This window comes from Polyodon spathula, chromosome 1, assembly GCF_017654505.1.
Source record: "Polyodon spathula isolate WHYD16114869_AA chromosome 1, ASM1765450v1, whole genome shotgun sequence".
Classification (NCBI taxonomy): domain Eukaryota; kingdom Metazoa; phylum Chordata; class Actinopteri; order Acipenseriformes; family Polyodontidae; genus Polyodon; species Polyodon spathula.
In genome coordinates, this window is record NC_054534.1 from 21786005 (window position 1) to 21810800 (window position 24796).

At 38.1% G+C, this 24796-nt stretch overlaps 1 protein-coding gene across 1 annotated transcript in view; it reads left to right on the plus strand.

The window, feature by feature from the left end:
* Positions 1-24796, plus strand: part of LOC121315584 (multiple epidermal growth factor-like domains protein 10) — a 69124-nt gene that overhangs the window by 32193 nt on the left and 12135 nt on the right. The window contains 8 exon segments of the mRNA XM_041249812.1: positions 3481-3727; positions 4345-4465; positions 5092-5228; positions 13551-13763; positions 19745-19919; positions 20225-20345; positions 21256-21419; positions 22261-22363. Of these exon segments, the coding sequence (XP_041105746.1) occupies positions 3481-3727; positions 4345-4465; positions 5092-5228; positions 13551-13763; positions 19745-19919; positions 20225-20345; positions 21256-21419; positions 22261-22363 (1281 nt within the window).

Genomic DNA, 24796 nt, shown 5'->3' on the forward strand with positions numbered 1-24796 from the left:
CATGCCGATTTGGATGAAGAACAATTAAAAAACTGAAAGATAGTAAAACAAAACAAAAAAAGCTGTCTTTATACTCACTCACCCCGACTTTGTCACTTCAAGTAATGTATTTTTAGCGGTGTGTAAACGCTAAAGAAAAATACAAAAAGACACTTGTGCACATTATCCACCCCTCTCTGACACAGACCTTGTAGAAATTACTGAAATCTAAGACGTTGTTGAATTTATTTTTATTGAGTTTAGTAGATGTTTTTAAAGTGGACGAGTTGCCCCACTCACTGCTTTCTTCTGTGGTTTATTCCAGAGGTCAATTAGTGTGTCCATTTTTGCAGCCCCTTTCTGACATAGCAGTTGTTTTAATGTACATTCAGCTAGTTACCCTCAACAAACTGCAGCTGAAAATCTGTAGCTGTCTGTAGCAGATAGCTCTAAGGATGTTCATTTTAGAAAATTAACAGATACTGTTTCTGCTCTTTGTTTTGGCCATCATCAGTGACCAGTCAACACTAGCAGTGCCTTTTCTGCAAAACATGACACGACATAGATTAAACTAAACACAGGGCCCTGCATCCCTGTTCTGAATGACAGTAATCACTTTCATATTTTTTATCGCAATTTTATTTCCCTTGGGGATGTTGTAAAGGAAGAAAAAAAATCCAAGGACGAAGTAAATGTGTATTTTATTAAACCAATGTCCTAACATGTTTGCATCTAAGTAATTAATATCCTATACACAGTCATAGAAAGAAACTGAACAAGTAGAGTACTACTACTACTAATACTACTACTAATAATAATAATAACCAAAGAAGAAGAAGAAGAAGAAGAAGAAGAAGAAGAACAACAACAACAACAAGATCAAGAAGAAGAGCAGCTGTTTTCCTCCCAGCATGTAACTCAGTTATTGAAAGAACCAATTCTAATGCCATTAAATGTATGTGCTGTGATGTACAACACAGGTCAGTTGGATATTTAAAAGGGGTAACAAAGGCAATCAGGAGGAGTTGTGATTTTTCATCAAACCATTCCCCCAAGGCCGAATCCTTTGTGTTATCTGGGACGCATCTTACAAAGGTAAAATCATGTCTCCAATGCATCATAGGATGTTACCTCAAATAATGCTCAGCCGAAGGAAGCATACTGGACTTTTAACCAGTTGACAAGAAAGTAGGTCTGTGTTCGTTGTCTGGCTTCTCTGCCGCAGGAACAGTTCATAAAAGAACAATGAAAGTCAGTCTTTAGGAGAGAGACAAAAAAACCTTGAATCACTATCAAATCTTATCAAAGTTCCACAGAGCACAGAGCAGCGATTGCATGTGCTCTGACCACATGATTATCACATTATCTAACCCATGTAAACCTAAATTAAGAAACCTATTGGCTTTTAATACTGCATTAATAATAATGACTTTAGTTTGAAATGATGGGTCTTTTTCTGCAGCTCAGTGTAGTGTGGTCAATTTAACAAAACCTGAAACAAAGCTGACTCTTTCCGTTAAGCATAGAAGCATCAACTCTCTGAAGTACCTTGCCTTTGTCAGTCTTTGTAAATAGGACACACTCTATTTGAGGTGCACCCGCTTATCTTAAGCCTTTGATTGGTTTTACATTGCTTGAGTATGGAATTGATGGATGATACAAGTAGTAAGATAAATGTATCCCTTTAAGCACAAAACATTTTTGGTCTACCAACAGTTTCAGTGAAACCCTGTAGCAGCATAGAAATACCAAAATGCCAACAGTATATTTAATATATAGTAATCTGCTTTATTAAATGTATTTATGTTGGAGTTATAAAGTTAATTGAATGTGAATGTCTATAGTGCTTACTATTTTTTTAGATAGGGTTGGCTGCTAAATATGTTTGTCACTGAGTAATTTTGTTAATAAATGTGCACTGGTATCTCAAAATATTTAAACATTTTTACAGGCTTAACTTTTAATGACCAGGGTCTTTAATAGAATTACAAGCAACAGCTGTTAAGCTTTTACTAGACAGACGCCACTTTTGAATATAACACCCATAGGGCCTCGTTTACGAAAGGGCGCTAAATGTAGATGTAACGTGCACCATAAATCTAAATTTACTGTCCCATGTACTAACAGAGGACACATTCATTTACCCGTACACTATTTGGCTAAGTTACGTACCATAGCGTGCACACTACATGTATTGTGAGTGATAATTTAATGAGCACGATAATGACTTACCCATGACCACCATGATAATAAAAGCCCCAGCAGTCCAGGCGTATCTTTTGGTCAATGGCTTATTGTGAAAGGTGGAGGTGGCTTACACTGACCGAAAATGAGCGATCTACAGAAGCAGCCCTCCACGGGACAGGCAGAGGCAACGCAAACTAAAACTGCACGCAGAGGAGTTAGAAATTCTAATGGAGGAGGTTATTTTAAATTATAATACCTTGTTTGGTCCAGTGTTTTATTTAACCAATTATTTGTACCAATGTAATGAACTATAAAATAAAATAAAATCTAAGAAATTATAATATTAATTATTGTTTATTCATGCTTAATATAAAATGTTATTTGCAGGTAATTTTCACTGCTTTATATGAAAACGTTAATGCAAGTCATGCCTCAACGATGCCAGATAGATTTCAGACCAGAACAATAGGTTTAAATAGTGTGTCTGTCAGTAGTTAAAGCCTGGTTTCCAAACAAACTAATTATTGCACACTTTAAGGTGTGCACTGTGATTATCGCCCGTTAGTAAATACGTTGTGAATGTTCAGTGCTCTTTTGTAAATGAGGCCCATAGAGCCCTGATAGAGGCAGTGTTGTTGGAGTTGGAAATGGTCCAGATTCCAAGGTTTACCGATGAGCAAGTAAACCAACGAGACATAAAAATACATTTTTAGTTTTAGTTTAATATCCATGCAGCTACAACAATATAACTAACTTAAATGTTAAATATACCTGTGTTTAATGGTCCTGGAAGAGAGTAACCTACATAAGTTGATGGTCTTATGGAAAGAAATAGCTACGATAATGCTACAAATGGTAATAAAAGAAAATTGCATCTAGATCCTCAGAGATACAGTATCTTATGTCAAGTGATACCTGCCTCCTAACAATGGGATTTGGGAAAATGAAGACAAATTTTTCTTAATGAAATTTGGAATGGCAGGGGTCATTTAGCTTCTTGAATTGAGCAGTGACACTAGGGTTAACACCCCTGCTGTTGTTTGAAAAAAATGAAATGAGATCTTCAGTTTTTACAGCACCAGGCCCACAACCACCAATGCCACTTCCTACAGCATCTGGTGTTTTGTGGATTTCTCGTTATCTAGCTTCTCAGAAATGATGAGATCCGAATCAAAGATGGTACAGTTAGGCTTGTGGGCTCAATAACGTTGGCAAGACAGAATCTCTGCAAATAGCTAAGTTATTTCATTGTGCTTGTTGTTGAAAAACCTCTATTTTTACTGATCAATGTATTTATTTATTTTTACATCACAGCATGTGACAGTGAACACTGGGGCCCTCACTGCAGCAACCGCTGCCAGTGTAAGAATAGAGCTTTGTGTAACCCCATCACTGGGGCATGTATCTGCTCTCCGGGCTTCAAAGGCTGGAGATGCGAGGACAGCTGCAGTCCAGGGAATTATGGGAACGGATGCCAACAGAAATGCCTGTGCCAAAATGGAGCTACCTGTGACCATGTTACTGGAGAATGCAAGTGCCCCCCTGGGTACACTGGGGCCTTGTGAGTAAACACTTAACTACTCTGTGGTGGTTAGTACTACTGTACACTACTAGTAAACAGTTAGCTTGCAATAACACTATGCAACGGGCTTAAATCTTCCTATGAGAAGCCGCTGTGGAAAAGATTTTTGACTCCTGCCAGAACATAGTCAATACATGTTGTACGCAAGAAATATCTTTAACCTTGCATGTGCATTATTTATTTATTTTTTTTACCTTGAGTTAAGGATATGCCATTATTTCACCAGGCTACACAATCATTACCATGTCTTCTTTCAGTTAGTTCATTCTTGCTTCATTTGCCTCAATTATCTTAGCAGTAGGGGTATTTGGAGTTAAAATGATGAGTGCACATTGGTAAAACAGGGATGCAGTCATGAAAATTAAGAAAAATAATAACGTGTGCAGACACCAGATATTTTCTTTTTTTCACATTATTCATTAATTGTTAGCATAACAGTTTTCTTATGTTGTACAATGTAATATAGTATATTTATATTTTCAAAATGATAAGGCACTGCAGTGAACTGCAGATAGAAAGGAAAAGTTGATCATGAATCTGGTAAGTTGAAAGGGTGTTTTGTATTTCTAAATACTTCTTTCCTTTTGGGAGTTCAGCTGTGAAGACCTGTGTCCACCTGGGAAGCATGGCCCTCAGTGTGAAGAGAGGTGCCCATGTCAAAATGGAGGAGTGTGTCACCACGTCACTGGGGAATGCTCCTGCCCTGCTGGATGGATGGTACGAATGCTGACTGTTTAACTATATATATATATATATATATATATATATATATATATATATATATATATATATATATATATTGGCTTAAGGAATTGTTGACAAATTGATACAGTAGAACACTTGGCCTTGACGTATACTTGCAGTTTTGCTATTCTTGGCACTCAACATGTTACCACGGTGATGTACCATTCTGCCAATGGTTTATACTGCTGATGCTGCAATCCTTGTATTACTATTTCCTTTCAGTACCACTCTACTATTTTTGTGCCATTGCCAGTAATACTGTAGAAAAGAAAAGATGATCCACAGCAGGGGTGGGTAAAGTTGGCCCTTTCGTCCAAGCCTTTCTCCCTGTTCTAAATTGTTTTATTCAAACAAATAAACATCCATCCAGATGCTGAAGTAGTTAACTATTTATTTTACCTATTAAACCTGGAGTGTGGTGGATTGGGCAACCCTAATCTACAGTCACTCTTCTACCAATGAACCTCAAGAGCTACAGACCAAACAGAATGTGCTCAGTTTATTGTCATCAAAGAAAGTACAATTATCAGAAAGGGAGGCTAATCCTAATCTCTGCACCTCCTTCCCTCTTCTCTTTTTGACCTGTGTGGTGGATTTAGGGCACAGTGTGTGGTCAGCCATGTCCAGAAGGGAGGTTTGGAAAAAACTGCTCCCAGGAGTGTCAGTGTCATAATGGAGGAATGTGTGTCTCAGCTACCGGTCAGTGTAACTGCAGCCCAGGATACACCGGAGAGAGGTGAGGCAAGCCTGCTTCAACATGTTTGGGAACTTCTTGTGATAAATTGTTCATCCCTGCTGTATTTGAAAGCACCTGTAAATTCAGACAGCTGAGTTCGGTCAAGTGTACAGATTACCTCTCTGCTGGTGTCAGTGGAGTTCTCTATACTATAAATGTACTGATACAAGCAAAGAGGCCTGTTGCTTTGTTAGGATTAGGAGGCCTTTTAGTGAAGAAATACACTGAGGCATACTAGTGAGTCTTCATAAATCCTCATAGATCTATTAATAGCCAGCAAGTGGGTTTTGGAGTGTTTTGGGTGAACGGTTTGCTATAAAAACAGTACCTGTGCCTGTTTTGAAAATGTATACAGATTTTAAGATGAATCCACAAAACATTCAGAAGTTCTAAACCTCACACTCCTTCATAGAAATAAAAATCCAAACAAGAAAACTTATAAAAAAAACACTATGTGAGCCCTGCATAAAGGTCGCATATATAAATGTATTATCCTGTGACAGAGACAATTCTATCAAGTACTCACAATTTCAAAGAAATGACCCGCTGGCATTGATAGACTCCAGAAATAAAATATAGACACAGTCACAACATAGTATAGCCCTGCAATTTATCGTATAGACCTAGTCATTCTTCTTTCAGCTGGGAGAAACAATATGCTGTGATTTCTTTAACAAATATGTGTAATCCTTTTATATTAACAGAGATAATGTTAACTGTGCTGTGGTTTAAGTGGTTCATGTGGAAACAGTTTGTTTTTTAGTGACTAACAGTGTTGGATAATAGTTTACAAAATGATCAACTGTAATCAGAAATCCTCATATAAATGCTTCAATAGAAACTATAAGCAACTCCAAACACAATGACATACAGTAGACCCTGCTCATGACATTCAGCCTACTGTTTGCACAACAATAATTGTTACACAATTGGTTTAGTGGTTCAGTAACTGAAGACAAGTCAACATTATGTCTATATGCATGGGAAAGGATCACACTAAACCATTTAGTCTGATTTACTGGATTAAGTTATTTTCAGTGTATCATGTAAGCTATATCTGATTACTGTTAAAAGAAAACAAAAACAAAAAAAAAAAAACTGACAGGATGTTGTGTGTGGTGATGTCAGCCCAGATGCAGGAAGAAAACAAAGATGCAGTACTGCAGTTCAAAAGACGCTGTGCACCATTTATTTAAATAATACAAAAATAAAATAAAAGGTTTAACAAAACAACACCTGCTCACAGAGCACAAAAGAAAAAGTGTGAGATAAAATAAATCACAAACACAAAATATAACAGGTCAGGCTGGGCAGATTGCTGTCACTGTTCCTATTCTTTTGGTTCATTAAATTACTCTCTCCTCTCGCTCTCCCGATCTTGCTGATAAAGCTTGTATGAAAGCTACTATGTCCAGGATAAATAAATAACAGTTACGTCTTAAGGGGTAACATAAGGATTGTGTTGATATTCAAGGCACTGGCGTAAGTTGTTTCTGGTTTGATGGCGTGCTGCCGCAGCACAGAGGAACATTAGGTTTAGGGTTAGGTATTGGGTTTGAGGTTAGGTTTTATGGCAGGCGTTGTTTAAGGCTAGGGTTGGGGTTGGGTTAGGGTCAGGTTGACTTGATTTCGTAGAGTTGCTGAGCTCTGGGAGTAAAAGGTGGGAGTAAATGGCAAATGCCCGAGAATCATCTGATTCCCTCAAGACACTTTCATTCCTTTGTGCTGCACGTGCCATATGAGGTACTGCTGCTGCTGACTGAGAAAGCACAGATTACAAACAGTGACTGAGGTTGCATCTGTAAAATACAATAAAGAGCAGTTCACATTTACGGGCACAACTGAATTAAAATTTAAAGACCACCAATGTAGGTGTACATCAGAGAATAGGTAACGAGACAAACTTTTATTTTATTTTTGCATAAAGTAACTGTAATATTACTCCCATTAAAAATGTAGCGTGTTATATTACATTGTTATTGACAAAAGCAATATTATTACAGTAACACGTTACTTAATTACAGAGTTACCCCAACTCTGCTCAGGAGAAGAAAAACAAAAACCCCTAAACAGGTAAATAGGGAAAATGAAACCTCTAGGAATCCGTGGCTAGATGAAGCACCCTTCCTCCAGCTAGCTAAAGGTCTTATTGTGGTCACAGAGAGGGTTATACAATATTGTTCATGACTGCATCCAGTCTATTCTTGAAGGATCCAAGAGTCTTTGCTTTAAGAACTGTATCCGGCAGTCTGTTCCAATGGTTCACCACCCATTCTGTGAAAAGCTCCTCCCCTCGGTTCTGAATATGCCCTTCTTCAGCTTAGACCCTTGGCCCCTTGACATTTTAAATACCTCTATTAAGTCACCTATGACTCTCCTTTCTAGGCTATATAGATCTTTCAATCTTTCTTCATATGACATGCCTTTTAATCCTGGAATTAATTGTGTTGCTCTCCTCTGTAGATTTTAATTAATCTGTCTTGGCTATATAACCTAACATTCTATTTGCCTTTTTTATAGCTTCTCCACACTGTCTAGTGGAGTTTAGAGTTTCATACACTGCTACCCCCCAAGTCCTTTTCTCATGCTTCATATCGTCTCACATACAGTACCACAGTGCTAACTATCGATTGCAACTTAAACTGATAATGCATTAAGTGTACGGCACGACTCTGTCCTGACCCTAACCCTAACCCTAACCCTAACCCTGGAGCTATCACTCCCAAAACCAATAGGTATCAAGAGCAATGAACACTAAACGCACATGAAAAAGACATTGCATGGTACAAGTAGAAGAACATAATATAAATCAAGGTGTTTTTTAAATATATTTTATAACTAGCTAAAAAGATGATGGCTCTGACTGTGGTTCCCCGATGATAAAGCAGATCAGATTTATAATGGCGAAGTCTGCACCATTCATGTTATTTACAATGGCCTTGTGAATTAGCACATGACCCTTTATTCTCACAAACTTTGTTGCAAGTTATGTTAGATGTATTCTGGTGCTCTTTTTTCTTTAGTTATGAGCTGCGCGATCGTAATTATTATTCTATATAATCTTGTTTCATGAAGCAATAAAAAAGAAACACTTGGAAAGGTAAAGTAGGAGCATTGTCGACCAGTATGTTAGAATGTTATAAAAAATATAATTTTATATGAAAACAAACTCAATCTGTCCCTCTGACAAAACAGGGAGTCTATTTTGTATTCCTATTTTCCCTTTGAAAAAGTTCTCAGAACACAGTTTGAGTTTTTTTTACAAGACGTTCCTCTTATGCTGTACCTTATGCAAGTGTTCTGGAAAACATGGGGTCAGGTGTTATGCCACTAGGTCAAGATGAGATCATCTAGCAACTTCTATACAAAGCTTAATTGGTAGGGAACTGTTTGTTTAATTGATTGAATTAGTAAGACTGGAGACAGGCAGTAACACTGCAGCCTTGTTTTCCTGATGTATTGAAATTTCTTGGACCAAGATACTGTACTGCACAAACTGCAAGCTTGTTAAGTCTGCAGATGACACACATCTAGGATTAACAGTGGATTCAGAAAATCCATAATAATCTTATCTGGTCTGTAACTGGGAAGACTCAAATTAGTTTTATTCTTAACAAAGACTATGTATTGTACACAATGTAGGATGAAAAACAGGAAGACTTTGAAAAGGACTGTGTGGTTAGTGGATGATGCAAGCTGCCTCGACCTACCTGTGATCATAACGATTGCCTTACTTAGGGTATTGAACAACTATAATGTGGAAATGATCTGGATTGACTGAATGGTGAAAAACTCCTTCTCTACTTAATCCTCTTAATCCCCCTTTTTTGTTTTTTTTTATTTTCTTGATTTATTCTCTTCATTTCCATCTGTACTCATCAAATGTAACTATAAACACCGCATACAATTATTATGGGTGATGTGAGTGAATAGAAAGTTTAAGGATTTTCCTGTGACCACCAGACCATGGATGGGTTCCCGGCTCTGCAAGTGGATGCATTCTTTGTGGCTGGTGGCTTTATGACTGTTGCAGCCACATGATATGAAAACCCTTAGGAATCTTTAAACATTTAGAGGAGCTTGTGCAAATGGACAGATGTGTGTATTTCTGTTCCCTGACTTGCCATCTGTTTGTGGTATATGAATTTTGATAAACTCAAAGGATTTGTTATCGTAATACAGCTATATATGTTTTATTTAATAAATACATTGGTAGTACTACTGGAATTTATAATAGTACAGTGATAATACATTTATTTTCTGACCATTTTGAGTAAGCCTTATAATGATATATTGCATAAAATTTTGCTGATATTGTCATGTTTGCTAACTGAAATGTTACTTAGAATATCTTATGGTGCTGCATAATTTGGTGAAATCTCTTTTTTGGGAGATGTGGATCACTTTGTGAGTTTGGCAAAAGAGGCCCTGATTTGTGTCTACAATAGAATAAGACATTCTGCAGGCCATACATGTACAAAGGGCATGGAGTGCACAAAGCAGTTCACTGTATTGCCTATTACAGAATGTGCACTTGGAATGCTACCAGATGACCTGACTGAAAAGCCTAACTAATTAAATGAGAACATTCAAATAAAATGTGCAGCGAAACTGCCTTAGCTTCCCTTACACAAGTTTACCATGGTATTTTTGCACATTTATTTATTTTTTTGCACTTTTACCATGCTTTTTCCATATTAATACCATGCATTAACCATAATTAACCCTGGTCTACCATGTTTTTTAATATGTTTTACCATACCTCATTGTTTTTTACATTGCTTTCCTATGCTTTAGCATGCTTTCACTATGCTTTATTACGCTTTGCTATGCTTTTACTATAGTAAACTTGTATAAAGTTTGTCACGCATTACTAATGTCAGTAATTAAAGCTATGCTTAACTCTAAGTTCATTATGGGTATATATCAGTCATTTTTTTAATAAAACATGTACTATACTGTGTCAACAATAAATTAGATTTCTTTTGCAAAATGTATTGTACCTTTAAGTGCTACAGTACCAGTTAAAAAAAAATGGCTCAGAATGAAATGATGACTTTTATTTCTTATCTGCTCAGTTTTCAAAAACCTGGTAAAAGCCTCAGGAGGACAAACTTGGTTCAAATCAGGATGTGCATCATCAAGCCCATACGAAGGTCCTTAAGCTGGTAATTAAGAGTATCAGAAAGCAAAACCATATATTTAAAAAGCCAAAGAACTGACAGGAATAGCAACACAAGGGCTTTTTTATGACTTAATAAGGGTTTGTCAAACCCACATGTCATGACTGACTCCCACAAACCATAGATTTATTTTTTAACCACACCCTTTGGGCTGGAAAACAGTCAAGAAAAGTATTTTGGCATAGAAAAAAAATGTCATATGTTGCCAAATGGAAAGTTTGGAAAGCATACGGATCAGCAAGGGTGTAACCAGCTTGGAGGAAGACTATTCCTTGTTCAGATTTAGAATGAGTTCCTATACTGTAAGAAAGCACTTCACTGAAAGGGACAGAAGGTTTATCCAAGGTGAATGTTTGCAGTAAGACAACTGTGAATGCTGAACTCATTTTTATGATGTCCACTACCAGTGAGACACTTGAAGAGCAGCTTATTTTGCTTATGTATTATATATAAGAGCTCTGGGTAGGTTTAAGTCTCTTTATCTTCTACAATAATTTGCCTCTTCTGCTGGGTAAATAGGAAGTGTACAGTATTTTATTTTATATTTTCACCCTTTAAAAATATATAGGTTACTGTGTGTTAGCATCTGAATGGGCTTACTATATTACTAAACATATATGAGGCAGTATGACATAATAGCAGTAAAAAATGACCTAATTCAGGCTTTCCAAATCAATTGGTGAATGCATACATTTATAGGAGTTGTTATTTGTGCATGAACTGTTTGGACTGTTGGAGAGACTTTTCAATGCAGTCTAGTTTAAATCAATGATCATCCCAAGCTTGGAAATTAGACATGCATTAACATCGTCATTAGTTACAGTGGAAGTGTACACTGGGTTGACATAAAACAGCGAGCAGAGTATAGCAAAACTGCTACTGAAAATAACATGTATTTCAGAGTATAAAATAATTCATTGGCTGCTAACTGGTACATACAGTTTATAGTTTTGAAACTTGATTAGTCTTTAGCCCTAGTTATCCTATCTGTTGGGGTACAGTTAAGTTCCAGTCCCAAGTCTGTGTTGGTCTTCTTTTTAATTATCTTTGCCTTTCAGCAGTATTGATAAAGAACCCAAAGAGCACATTTCAGATAAAAAATAGAATGTGGAAAAATTGAGTCTGATCAATTAAAGAGGGTTGTCAGATACCTTGGTATCATTTTTGGTTTGAAACAGCTGGGGTTGCTTGACCCTGACTGGGCTGTTCTACACAGTCGTCCAACTGAATATTTAACTTGCTGAGTAAAATTCTAGGCATAGATGCTTTGATTTCTGATATTTCAATATACACACTGGTACTGGCCTTATATAAAAATAATGCACAATACAGCATGATTTGGTGTAGCCCTGTGACATGTATAAGAATATATAACAACACAATAAGAAGATATATCTATGAAGCCTAGAAACCATAAAAGTATTGATAAGATTGATTAGGGCAGTATTAACAAACATCATTATTTTTTTAATCTGATGTGAATGCTGATAAATTTATTGGAAAACAATGCAGACTTTGGTCATTTTGCTATTACCTTTACGAACACAAAACAGGTGTTGGAGAATTAGACTTACTAATTTACACTCCTAATATTTGTTAAAACCTAAACCGCACAAAAGTAGTTCATTAGAAACAGTTTGAGAATCGAGCCCCAGTGACTTCACATCTGTCCAGTACCAAGACATATTCTGACAAAATAACTTGAAAGTCACCGTCTAAGGCTTACAGTTGGTAGTGCAGAGGCACTGTATAAAAGATGGTGATGCATGTTAAACACTGCAGACATGGCTGTCCTGGTTTGGCATCCTTGTAAGCCTGTGTGTCAATGATGTCCTAATATTTGTCAGAGAGCAGTGTTTATACTGACTCTGAAAAATTGAGTTGAACAGGAAACAGTCAAAAGGCAGCACAGTATTTGTTTTATAGAAATCACCCCAGAGCAATTGATATTATTAGAAAATGAGCGCCACTTTCTGAATAGAGCCCCTTCGGTGCAACAGCTGTCTCTGGTAGTGTAAAAAACAAAGAACTGATTTATTGTACTGTAGCTCTTTTATGGGATATTTTTGCAATGCAAAAACTTAAATGAAGCTGCTTTCATTGGATATCACTATTAAGTGGTTCTCATGGTGTCCTGATAAGGATGAAGAGGTTATTGAAATATTGAGATACTGCAATCTGCCACTGAGTTCTCTACATGTATGGCTCCTGTGGGAACTCCAGAAAAATCTTCTGGAATTTTTTGCAGTCAGTCTATTTGGGTTCATAAACTCTTTGGAGCAAAGTGTTTACATATCAGCTTGCTCTTTGATTAGCTGGAACTTTTATTGTGATTCAACTGATTAACCCATACATCATTTCACCACTTTCCAACTTTACACCCTTGGGACAGACTTAGGGAACAAATACAGGGACCGGCATCACGTCAGACTCAACACCTAATTCCTTCTCCACAAACAAAGGAGTTATCCCCCTTTGTACTTATGGCCTTTCCCCAATTAGATTTAACCCAATCCCTGCCAAAACTTAGCTCTATTTACACCTCCACATGGCTATATATCCCCTTTCCCTCTTCTCAAACCGCAGTCCAGTTCCTCAGTGACTATTTAATACATGATTTGAAACTTTATTTTATACAATATTTCTGGTTAGTTAGATGTGTGTGCATTGTTTGACTGTTCTGCCTTTATAATTTTTAAATAAGCTTATAAAGATTACAAGGCAACAATCTTGTGGGAATGTGCTTTTTGACTCTACTTAAACCATTTTTACCATGTTGTACCTTCAGTGAAAACTGAGTTCTGAAAGCAAATGAGGCACACAGTGGTGATTTCTGCGCTTTCCTTTGCTCCTTTTTTTCAATGCACTTTTTAAAAAACATTTTTATAGAAGCTTCTCAAGTAAATCTCAGTTAAAGCAACATCATTTTTAGGCTTGGTTTAAAAACAACAAATAAAGGAGTGTTGTTGTGTAATACACCATGGGTTTTGAAAGCTGCAGGCAAAAACTCTATAGCAAAGATGATTGTTTGTTTGTTTTTTCAAGCTTGTGTGTGGAATATCACAGGAATCCTTTTACTTTGTTTGATGTTTGCAGTTTGTTTGCTTACACCCTTTCTATTCTGTCATGCCCATTACAGGTGCCAGGAAGAATGCCCGTTTGGAACATACGGAGTAAACTGTGCCCAAACATGCCAGTGTGTGAACGGAGGGAAGTGCTACCATATAAGCGGTGCCTGTCTTTGTGAGGCTGGCTACAACGGTGAGCATTGCGAGGTCAGACTGTGTCCAGAGGGAGTGTATGGGATCAAGTGCGACAAAAAGTGTCCCTGCCATTCTCACAACACCCAGAGGTAAGATCTGCTTTTCAGCATATTGAGAGGTCACTATTGATTCAGTATTTTTACAGTAGGCCTGGTATAATTTCTGATAAGTGAGTTTGTATAAAGGCTCTGCTGTTTATGAAATAGATTCTTTTTGAATGAGGACCTTAAAAATAAAAACATTCACGAGGATCTGTTATATGAACATTGGGACTATTCTGTAAGAAATAACATTAATAGAACACTTTCTCAACATCAGAATACATTTAAACAAATATCTAGTTATCTTGTCTTTTTTCCCCCCATCTACCTAAAACAAAAAGCTTCTTTCAATACTCTTTTCTAGTTACACATAAGTAATTGACATTAACCCATGATTTAAAAGCTAAAATGTAGATGCTCATTTAGGATATCCTTTGATGTTCAGATTTTGTTGTCATGCTAATTACAAAGAGGCTGCCATTATGTTACTTTACTTTACATTATATTATGTTACTATCAATTTTCATTTACTCAGACATGTCTTGTTGCAGTTAATTGCAAAATAACGTTAGCCTCTAAGTTATCTAATCAACCATTAATTAGAAACCCACACAGCCCATTTATTTGTGTAGTTAACCATTTTGGTCAATCCAATACCAAATAGCATTGTTTTTCTAGTTTTTTCGTGTTTTTACTAGATCTGGGTATTCAGAAGTGAGGAGCTGAAATGACCTGGCTGGGTTCATTTAGTGAGTGACCTCCCGGTTCCCAGTCCTCATCTCCATAGGAGCTTTGCTTTAAAACCACTGCACAAGCATGACATGCTTTAATCACTCTAGTCTAGCACTGCGGCTGACAGGGACACCAACCCCAGGGACAATGTGAATAAACAACAACAAACAATTACTCAAAACAGCTCTGGAAAACCTATTATATATCGGAATACGAGCCTGGCAAAGCTATGATGGTCAGGCCAAATGATAACCAATCTCTGAGGTAAAAGGTTGAGTCTTCAGCTCACCCAGGTGTCCCGTGGGCTCTCATAGAGGTGACCTGTTCTGACTGGGGAGGGCCTCAACGCTGCCTCTGTGTAGTTGATCTACTGGATTTTGTTGTTGCTTAAGTTCTCTCTCAGTAAGTGCAGCCGCTTGCGTGAGCCAGAGAAGCACAAGCGCTGCATTGTGTCAGTCCTTGAAGCTCAAATGTCCGGCACAGTTGATGATGACCATTTGTTATGTGTCACAACAGCTGCCTGGCCACTCTTTCAATGGAGCTGCTGTTTCAGGTAGAGACATATTAGTAGAGATATTAGAGCCTGCAATTGTTACACAGTAAATACCCCCCACCCCTTTGTTATTGTGATTTTTTCTGCTGCCCATAAAAATATGTTAACATGTTGATCCACTACAATATTTGTGCTTTTAAGACTGGGACATTTAACAGTTTTGTGCTACCTCAGGTGCAGACTGTCGTCTTAACTCTGTTGTAACTCAAATTAAAGGCTCTGTATATATATATATACACAGTGGCTTGCGAAAGTATTGACCCCCCCCTTGGCATTTTTCCTATTTTGTTGCCTTACAACCTGGAATTAAAATGGATTTTTATTTGGATTTCATGTAATGGACATACACAAGATAGTCCAAATTGGTGAAGTGAAATGAAAAAAATAACTTGTTTAAAAAAATTCTAAAAAATAAATAACGGCAAAGTGGTGTGTGCATATGTATTCACCACCTTTGCTATTAAGCCTCTAAATAAGATCTGGTGCAACCAATTACCTTCAGAAGTCACATAATTAGTTAAATAAAGTCCACCTGTGTGCAATCTAAGTGTCACATGATCTGTCACATGATCCCAGTATATATACACCTGTTCTGAAAGGCCCCAGAGTCTGCAACACCACTAAGCAAGGGGCACCACCAAGCAAGCGGCACCATGAAGACCAAGGAGCTCTCCAAACAGGTCAGGGACAAAGTTGTGGAGAAGTACAGATCAGGGTTGGGTTATAAAAAAATATCCGAAACTTTGAACATCCCACGGAGCACCATTCAAGCCATTATTAAAAAATGGAAAGAATATGGCACCACAACAAACCTGGCAAGAGAGGGTCGCCCACCAAAACTCACGGACCAGGCAAGGAGGGCATTAATCAGAGAGGCAACAAAGAGACCAAAGATAACCCTGAAGGAGCTGCAAAGCTCCACAGCAGAGATTGGAGTATCTGTCCATAGGACCACTTTAAGCAATACACTCCACAGAGCTGGGCTTTACGGAAGAGTGGCCAGAAAAAAGCCATTGCTTAAAGAAAAAAAATAAGCAAACACGTTTGGTGTTTGCCAAAAGGCATGTGGGATACTCCCCAAACATATGGAAGAAGGTACTCTGGTCAGATGAGATTAAAATTGAGCTTTTTGGCCAGTAAGGAAAATGTTATGTCTGGCGCAAACCCAACCCCTCTCATCACCCCGAGAACACCATCCCCACAGTGAAGCATGGTGGTGGCAGCATCATGCTGTGGGAATGTTTTTCATCGGCAAACTATTTCATTGGGAAACTATTTAGAATTGAAGGAATGATGGATGGTGCTAAATGCAGGGAAATTCTTGTGGGAAACCTGTTTCAGTCTTCCAGAGATTTGAGACTGGGATGGAGGTTCACCTTCCAGCAGGACAATGACCCTAAGCATACTGCTAAAGCAACACTCGAGTGGTTTAAGGGGAAACATTTAAATGTCTTGGAATGGCCTAATCAAAGACCAGACCTCAATCCAATTGAGAACCTGTGGTATGACTTAAAGATTGCTGTACACCAGCGGAACCCATCCAACTTGAAGGAGCTGGAGCAGTTTTGCCTTGAAGAGTGGGCAAAAATCCCAGTGGCTAGATGTGCCAAGCTTATACATACATACCCCAAGAGACTTGCAGCTGTAATTGTTGCAAAAGGTGGCTCTACAAAGTATTGACTTTGGGGGGGTGAATACTTATGCACGCTCAAGTTTTCGCAAGCCACTGTGTGTGTATATATATATATATATATATATATATATATATATATATATATATATATAGAGAGAGAGAGAGAGAGAGAGAGAGAGAGAGAGAGAGAGAGGAGAGAGAGAGAGAGATAGACTGACTGCTAGAGAGAGAGAGAGATATAATATAATCACATATTGTTAGAGAACCACATGCAAAGTTGTGATGAAACTTTCTAAGGACCTTCTTTAGCACAAGCTATTGTGAGTATCAGTAACTGGGGGTATATGAAGACATATCTGTATGTCTGTATACCAAACCTACATATTCACATATAAATACAATGGAAAAGGGCGTGGTGATCTACTTTTTCATGTAATTGATAGCTCAATTCTTTTGTATACCACTGTGTTGGGGGATGAATGTCACAGACTTGCTTGTTTATAATGGGATAAAGCTACACTGAACAAAAATGTAAACGCAACATGCAACAATTTCAAAGATTTTACTGAGTTACAGTTCATATAAGGAAATCATTCAATTGAAATAAATTCATTAGGCCCTAATCTATGGATTTCACATGACTGGGAATACAGATATGCATCTGTTGGTCACAGATACCTTAAAAAAAAAAAAAAGGTAGGAGTGTGGATCAGAAAACCAGTTAGTATCTGGTGTGACCACCATTTGCCTCATGCAGCGCGACACATCTCCTTCACATAGAGATGATCAGGCTGATGATTGTAGCCTGTGGAATGTTGTCCCACTCCTCTTCAATGGCTGTGTGAAGTTGCTGGATATTGGCGGGAACTGGAACACGCTGTCATACACGTTGATCCAGAGCATCCCAAACATGCTCAATGGGTGACATGTCTGGTGAGTATGCAGGCCATGGAAGAACTGGGGCATTTTCAGCTTCCAGGAATTGTGTACAGATCCTTGCGACATGGGGCCGTGCATTATCATGCTGAAACATGAGGTGATGGCGGTGGATGAATGGCACGACAATGGGCCTCAGGATCTCGTCACGGTATCTCTGTGCATTCAAATTGCCATCGATAAAATGCAATTGTGTTCATTGTCCGTAGCTTATGCCTGCCGATATCATAACCCCACCGCCACCATGGGGCACTCTGTTCACAACGTTGACATCAGGAAACCGCTCGCCCACACGACGCCATACATGCTGTCTGCCATCTGCCCGGTACAGTTGAAACCGGGATTCATCTGTGAAGAGCACACTTCTCCAGCATGCCAGAGGCCATCAAAGGTGAGCATTTGCCCACTGAAGTTGGTTACGACGCCGAAATGCAGTCAGGTCAAGACCCTGGTGAGGACGACGAGCACGCAGATGAGCTTCCCTGAGATGTTTTCAGACAGTTTGTGCAGAAATTCTTCAGTTGTGCAATCCCACAGTTTCATCAACTGTCCGGTGGTTGGTCTCAGATGATCCCGCAGGTGAAGAAGCCGGATGTGGAGGTCCTGGGCTGGCGTGGTTACACGTGGGCTGGGGATGTGATGCCAGTTGGATGTACTGCCAAATTCTCTAAAATGACGTTGGAGGCGGCTTATGGTAGAGAAATGAACATTCAATTCTCTGGCAACAAGCAAAACTTGAGACATCTGTGGCATGTTGTGTGACAAAACTGCACATTTTAGAGTGGCCTTTTATTGTCCCCAGCACAAGGTGCACCTGTGTAACGATCATGCTGTTTAATCAGCTTCTTGATATGCCACACCTGTCAGGTGGATGGATGTCTTGGCAAAGGAGAAATGCTCACTGACAGGGATGTAAACAAATTTGTGCACAAAATTTGAGAGAAATAAGCTTTTTGTGCGTATGGAAAATTTCTGGGATCTTTTATTTCAGCTCATGAAACATGGGACCAACACTTTACATGTTGCTTTATATTTTTGTTCAGTGTATATGGCATGCGAAGTACACAGGGATCAAACAACATTTTTTTTTTTTTAAATATCAAAAGGTATGTATTGAACTGTAGTTAAGTTGACTATAATTTGTGAGATTTCAGCTAAAGGGGTTTTCCAAAAGAGCTCACAGTCAGAGTACACCAAATGATGTGTCTTATGGGAACTGGACACAAGCATAAGATTTTGAGGGCATCTGTTTTATTTCTGTTAACACCAGGGCCTGCCTCTGAAAGCCCAATGAAAGATGAAAGGTGTTTTTTTACAAATTGATTTACAATGGAACAATAATGTAATGTAATATTGACACATTGCTCAATTTCAAAGGCCGGTTTAGTTGCTGTCTGTTTTGACTACTTTCCCTGCCTTCAAACTTGTGAAAACACTGTTGTGATTCTATCCCAGCAGTTTATCAGAGGATTACATCATGTTTGTTGTGGTTTCCTTATGCTTTTCCCCAGTTACCAATAATACTGATATTCCAACTTCTCAGAGGCCTTGTTTTTGTTGCAAGAATATACAATAAGGTATTATGGGCCTGGGTTTTGAATAACTGTTCTGATTTCTACCAAGTTTAAAGTATTACTCAGGTTTGCTGTTGTATTTAAATTTGTACTTTAATGTTGTGTTTTGCTCGCTGAAGTTATGTTGTTTATGTAAACATGCAAAAAGCTTTTAAAATCAGAACATTAGGAAATCTAAATGAACACTACACTGTGACAGAATGGCAGTTAAACCGGATACAGAGACAAATTACTTTATTTGCTATTTATTAATGTTGAATTCATATGAAGCATAAACATAATTCGTGACACATTTTATGTGCTTGTTAAGAATTTTTAATGACAGGCGGTGAATTATCAATCAGATTACTGCACTAGTATAACGATGATTGATGGGTTTTTAAAGTGTCATTCATAATGAGTCTTCCTGCAAAAGTGATCATGTGCTTTCATTCCAAAAGTATCAACTGCATATTCAAAGTAGATATTGAGTCTTACTGATCTGACATAGATGTCCTGTTTCTCTCTGATAGTAGTTTTCCCTGTTATGATGATTTGTGATCATTGGAACACAAGTGTCTTTCCAGCCCGAACTTTAAATCCCTTTATCCTGTCCCACCAGCTGTCACCCCATGTCTGGTGAGTGCTCTTGCAAACCTGGTTGGTCTGGACTCTACTGCAATGAGACATGTGCTCCTGGGTTTTACGGGGAATCCTGTCAACAAATCTGCAACTGCCAAAACGGGGCTGACTGCCACTGTGTAAATGGGCAGTGTATTTGTGCCCCTGGATTTAAGGTAAATCATCCTGATCTGATTTATAGTGTGACCTCTATTAAGTACAGCATTCAAACATACCATACATAAACATGCAGATCATGTTATATAATCATATCGGATATGCACATTATATATGGTATGTCATTATTCCAAATACTGTATCACAGTACATATCCATATCCTTGTTAAATGTAATTGGTGAGGTGGTTTTAGATTAATGGCTATATGAAAAGTATAAGATTGAGTATGGAGTATGAGATTATAAAGTGTCAATCAAACAATTATAAAAATAATAAGAATTACAAAATTTGCTCATGTTCCAGGGCCCAGACTGTTCAATGGCTTGTCCACTGGGGACTCATGGAATGAACTGCTCCTCCACCTGTAACTGCAGGAACAGTGCTGTGTGCTCTCCAGTGGACGGCTCATGCACCTGTAAAGCAGGTAGGGTTGTTTTTGTGGGGATAAATGAATGGAGAAGTATATAAATGATGTATTCTTCTTCCTTATTTAGAGGGATGCTATCATAATGAGGTGAAGTTTATTTTTCTAATGGCTTAAACTTTCTGCACATGCAGTAGGAAACTCGGGTCAAGAAGGGTCATGTTCTATGTTTCCATGGTAATTTAACTGACCTGCATTGGCTGCCAATCCGAGCTGCCCTTCATTTTTTTCTGACGCTTTCCCAAAGTGGGCCAAAGCGGGATGTGTGGAAGTACATCATAATACGGACCAATTAAGTGACGAGGGGGCGTAAGCATCTAATCTGGGGTGAGCAGGTTTCTCCGTGCTTTGATATTCTCGTTTAGTTTATTCTTAGTAACAAAAAGCTCCAAAGAATTGTTAGGATTTTCAGAAGCAAGCAATAACGTCCATCCTTTCGGTTGTTTACACAAATTAATGCAACCTTAGCCACAAGGCTTGCTGGGAAAGAACTGCCAACATCCATCAAACCCGCGTTGCATGGAAATTGAGTTTTTTCATCAACTCAGGTATATCAATAGGGTTTCAGGAGGAGTGTGGGAGAGCCCAGATCAGCTCAGATTGATGGTCAACCCGTGCCCATGGAAACAAGGTATAAGAATGTGCAGATGTGGAAGGATGATTTTGATAAGTTAGAGATGGCCTAGGTCTTTAGAGAGGCAGTGCCTCTGTTGTGGAATTATAACTGAGAAACGCTGCACTTGTTTATAATGTAGATATAAATATGTATGTTTTTGGTATTATGCTGATGGAAAAATTCTAAAGCACCAAGGCGGTCCCCATCCTGGAAAACGTTCAAAACAAGCACAATAAACAGCTTCTCCTTTTTTAAAGCCTTCTCTTCTAAAAAAAACCCTTTCTGTATTTGCAGGCTGGCATGGCGTTGACTGCTCAATAAACTGCCCGAGTGGTACCTGGGGTCTTGGCTGCAATGTAACCTGTATGTGTGCCAATGGAGGAGCCTGCAATGCTCTGACTGGGATTTGTACTTGTGCACCTGGGTGGAGAGGCGAGAAATGCGAGTTTCATTGTCAGGTAATCAGGCTACTTACAACGATTGATTGTGAAATAGTACTCGGGTATTGGAATTCATATTGAGCAATATTCATAAACAATTAATATACTTGCACTGCAAATGTATAGCATGCTAATTTGTTGTGAAGGCAGTCTGTACACTGTACAGCAATGAGTACTTTGCAACTATATTTGTTGTAGATTTAAGAAAGTACTGTATGCACAGCTTACTACAACGTTGTGGAAAACAGTACTAATAATGTTTGCCAATAATTTTCATTTAAACTGTCATTAAATCTTTCAAAACAATACGTTTTATAAACAGATCACATGCTTGGATTATGTGAAAATGATTATGAAATAAGTAAATGACTAGTTTATGCTTAAAAACTGGGGAATAAACTGTAAAAATCATAGGTTTCTTACAAAAAAAAAAGAGTTCAGAAAAAAAGACCTTTGTTAAATCATATTTTTCTGGAGGTCATTCAGAGCTCAAATTAGTCAAAAATCATCAGACAAATATGTTTAACAAATGTTTCATAGAAAATGATCACCAGTTGAAAGACCTAACCATGAGTGTTGTAAGAGAGAAGGCTCACTGTGACATTGTGGGCATGACTGCCATTTTGATTCCAGCCAAGTGCAAACTTATTATTTGACTGCTGTTTATATACAATCTCCAGTTAATTCATTATTCTCCCTTTGGAGTGTGAGCAGTCCCATTGGCAATGCCATTTAACTCCAATCTTGTCTACTTTTTTTGAAACATTAACAATGGGGAACAGTAAACTTGAGATATTCACAGTACAAATGGATGAGCAGTTCAACCTTACAGCCTAAGCCTGTCTGTTTTTTCTTCCAGGACGGTACCTATGGAATGGACTGCACTGAACGCTGTGATTGCAGTCATGCGGATGGCTGTCATCCTGCCACTGGACACTGCCGCTGCCTTGCAGGGTGGACAGGTGAGCATTACAGTTACTGCTACCTCAACAGGTACATCTGTTAGATTAGTCACAGGAACAAGTTGTGCAAGAGGAAATTGAAAGCATACAAGCAAGATTTAGCTCATGACTAAATATTATTTGGGATGAAAGAATACATGGTGTAAAAATCATCTTGTGCTTCTGGGGAAAAAATCAGAAATATAGCCATCATATGATATATGTATTATTTATTAAAGGCTGTGCATAGTTAATTTAATTTATTTACAATTGGACAGTAAGGTATAAACATAAGATTGGAAACTCTCCATACATTTTTTCAGGATGGCATTTTCCCAGAAGGACTCTGCATTTGTATGTAGCTAAAATGTAGGTTTCTTTAATTCAGTATTAGTAGAATCTGTTCTAAAATGAACACCAGAGCAATGAGTGAAGCAGCAAGGTACCTTGTGACTACTCCGTAGTCTTGTTGTCCTCTTTAAGCCTGTACCAAGGTTCAAGTAAGTGGTTGCTTGCTCATCATACACAGTCTAATCAGTCTCTGTCAAAGAACAGTTGGGGCTCAATTTTGCAGTACTGTGGCACAAAGTTCATTATTTTGCCTTAAACACAATTATAAAAAGTAATTGTTTTGCTTTTTTTATGGGAATCTAAAGGTGCTTTCTTTAAATAGTCTAAAAACGTGAAACTGCCTATAGACACTGGGCAGTTTCTGGAACAATCTGGCCTGGTTTATATGATGCTTACGTCCAGAAAATTGCTAGTGTGAAACTGTGAGCAGTTGATGTTAACAAAATGATTCCATAAATCTTACCTGTCATGCACTTCAATTCTCTACGTACAGTAGGTCTCAAATGTGCAGTTCCATATGAAACATATGTAAGAGCAAACATGCCTTTTCATATTAAAGCAAGATCTCAGGCAGTACACTGGGTTAAAGGAAGTTATTTCTTTCTGTGCTTTACTCTTTGGGTGTCTGTTACTGTTTCACGTGCTCGATCAGGGGGGTCAGTCATGGTCGTGAAGGGCCATTCCTCTCCAGGTTTAACGGCAAAATTAAATGATTAAGTACTTTAAGGTCTGGGTGGGGTTTTAATTGGTCCAATTCAACCATCCAGAAAAGGGCTGGAACAAAGACAAGTGCGGACTTGCCAGCTTTGGACACCCCAATCGAAGATCGTTTCAGCCCAGTAGTGTCTTCAGGTTAAAGCATGAAGCACTGACTGCAAAGAATGTCAATCAATTGGGGAGCAGCTGCAAACACATTAGTATGACACCCGATATCCTGCTTTAAAACAAAATGCTGTCATTTATTGTATGTTTTTATTTTTTAATTTCACATTTCAGACAGACCTACATAGTGAACGGAAGTGCACAACAAGAAAACATTTAGCAAACTAAAACCATGCTTTTGGCTTAAAATATATATGTATATGGCTGCCATCCAAGCAAACTAACCCCAACCCTGATTAACCCGGGACTTAGATTTACTGGTATGTGCCTCCACAGAAAGGCTTACCCATGGTACTTATAGTTCTTACATTTCAAAACTGGTTAGCTCCTTGTGGAGCTTAAGCCTGCCACTTTCCAGTCCGATGACAGCTATCGAATCCAGATGTTGGTTGGTTTAATTATTTATACCATAACTTGAATTGGGTCTGGTCAGCTCTTGATTGGGAGATTTTTTAGGAATGGTAGGTTCTATGGGTAGTGTTAATGGGTTAGAAAGAGACACAGTACCCTACAGTAAATAGTTGGAGTGTACAACAATTGGAGTAAAGCCACCAGAATCTTTACCTTCCGACTTAAGGAAAGTTTTCATATGGTACTTTAGGTTTTTTACAATAAATTAAAATGTCATGTTAAAGCCCTCCCAACCCTATACCAGCTACTGTGCATTCTTCTAAACAGTTCAGTTACAGATACAAAGTAACATTCCTAAAATCATTGTGTTTTTTTTTTTTTTTTAATCAAATGTGTCAAGTAATTATGCAGCTTACTTTCAAACAGTTCAAAATGTATGTTTTGAAAGATGGGGACATGATTCCCTCATATGTTGCTGTACAAGGTCCAATTAAAAAAGACTAATGTTATGCTCAGCTCAAGTGATTAGTATTATGTATATCATATGAAGAACGAACTGGTAAAATGTTGAGCAATTCTAAGTGCTCTTTTGTCTTAAATATTGGGAAATGTTCCAAGGCTTACTTGCTGACTTCTTTAAAAGTAGGAAACGATTCCCTTCTGTGCTGGGGAGGACAGGGACATCAAGGATAATAGAGTATCAACTCTTTCTAATTCACAGCTTGCTCTTTGGTTGATACAGGTGGTTGTATTTCTTAGTGTGCTGATAGTTAGTTGGGTCCATATGTTTCAAATCAGTAACCCATCTAGGCCACAGGCTTTAGTACTTCATAGTGATGCTGTTAGTGTTTAACAACACACAGAATACAA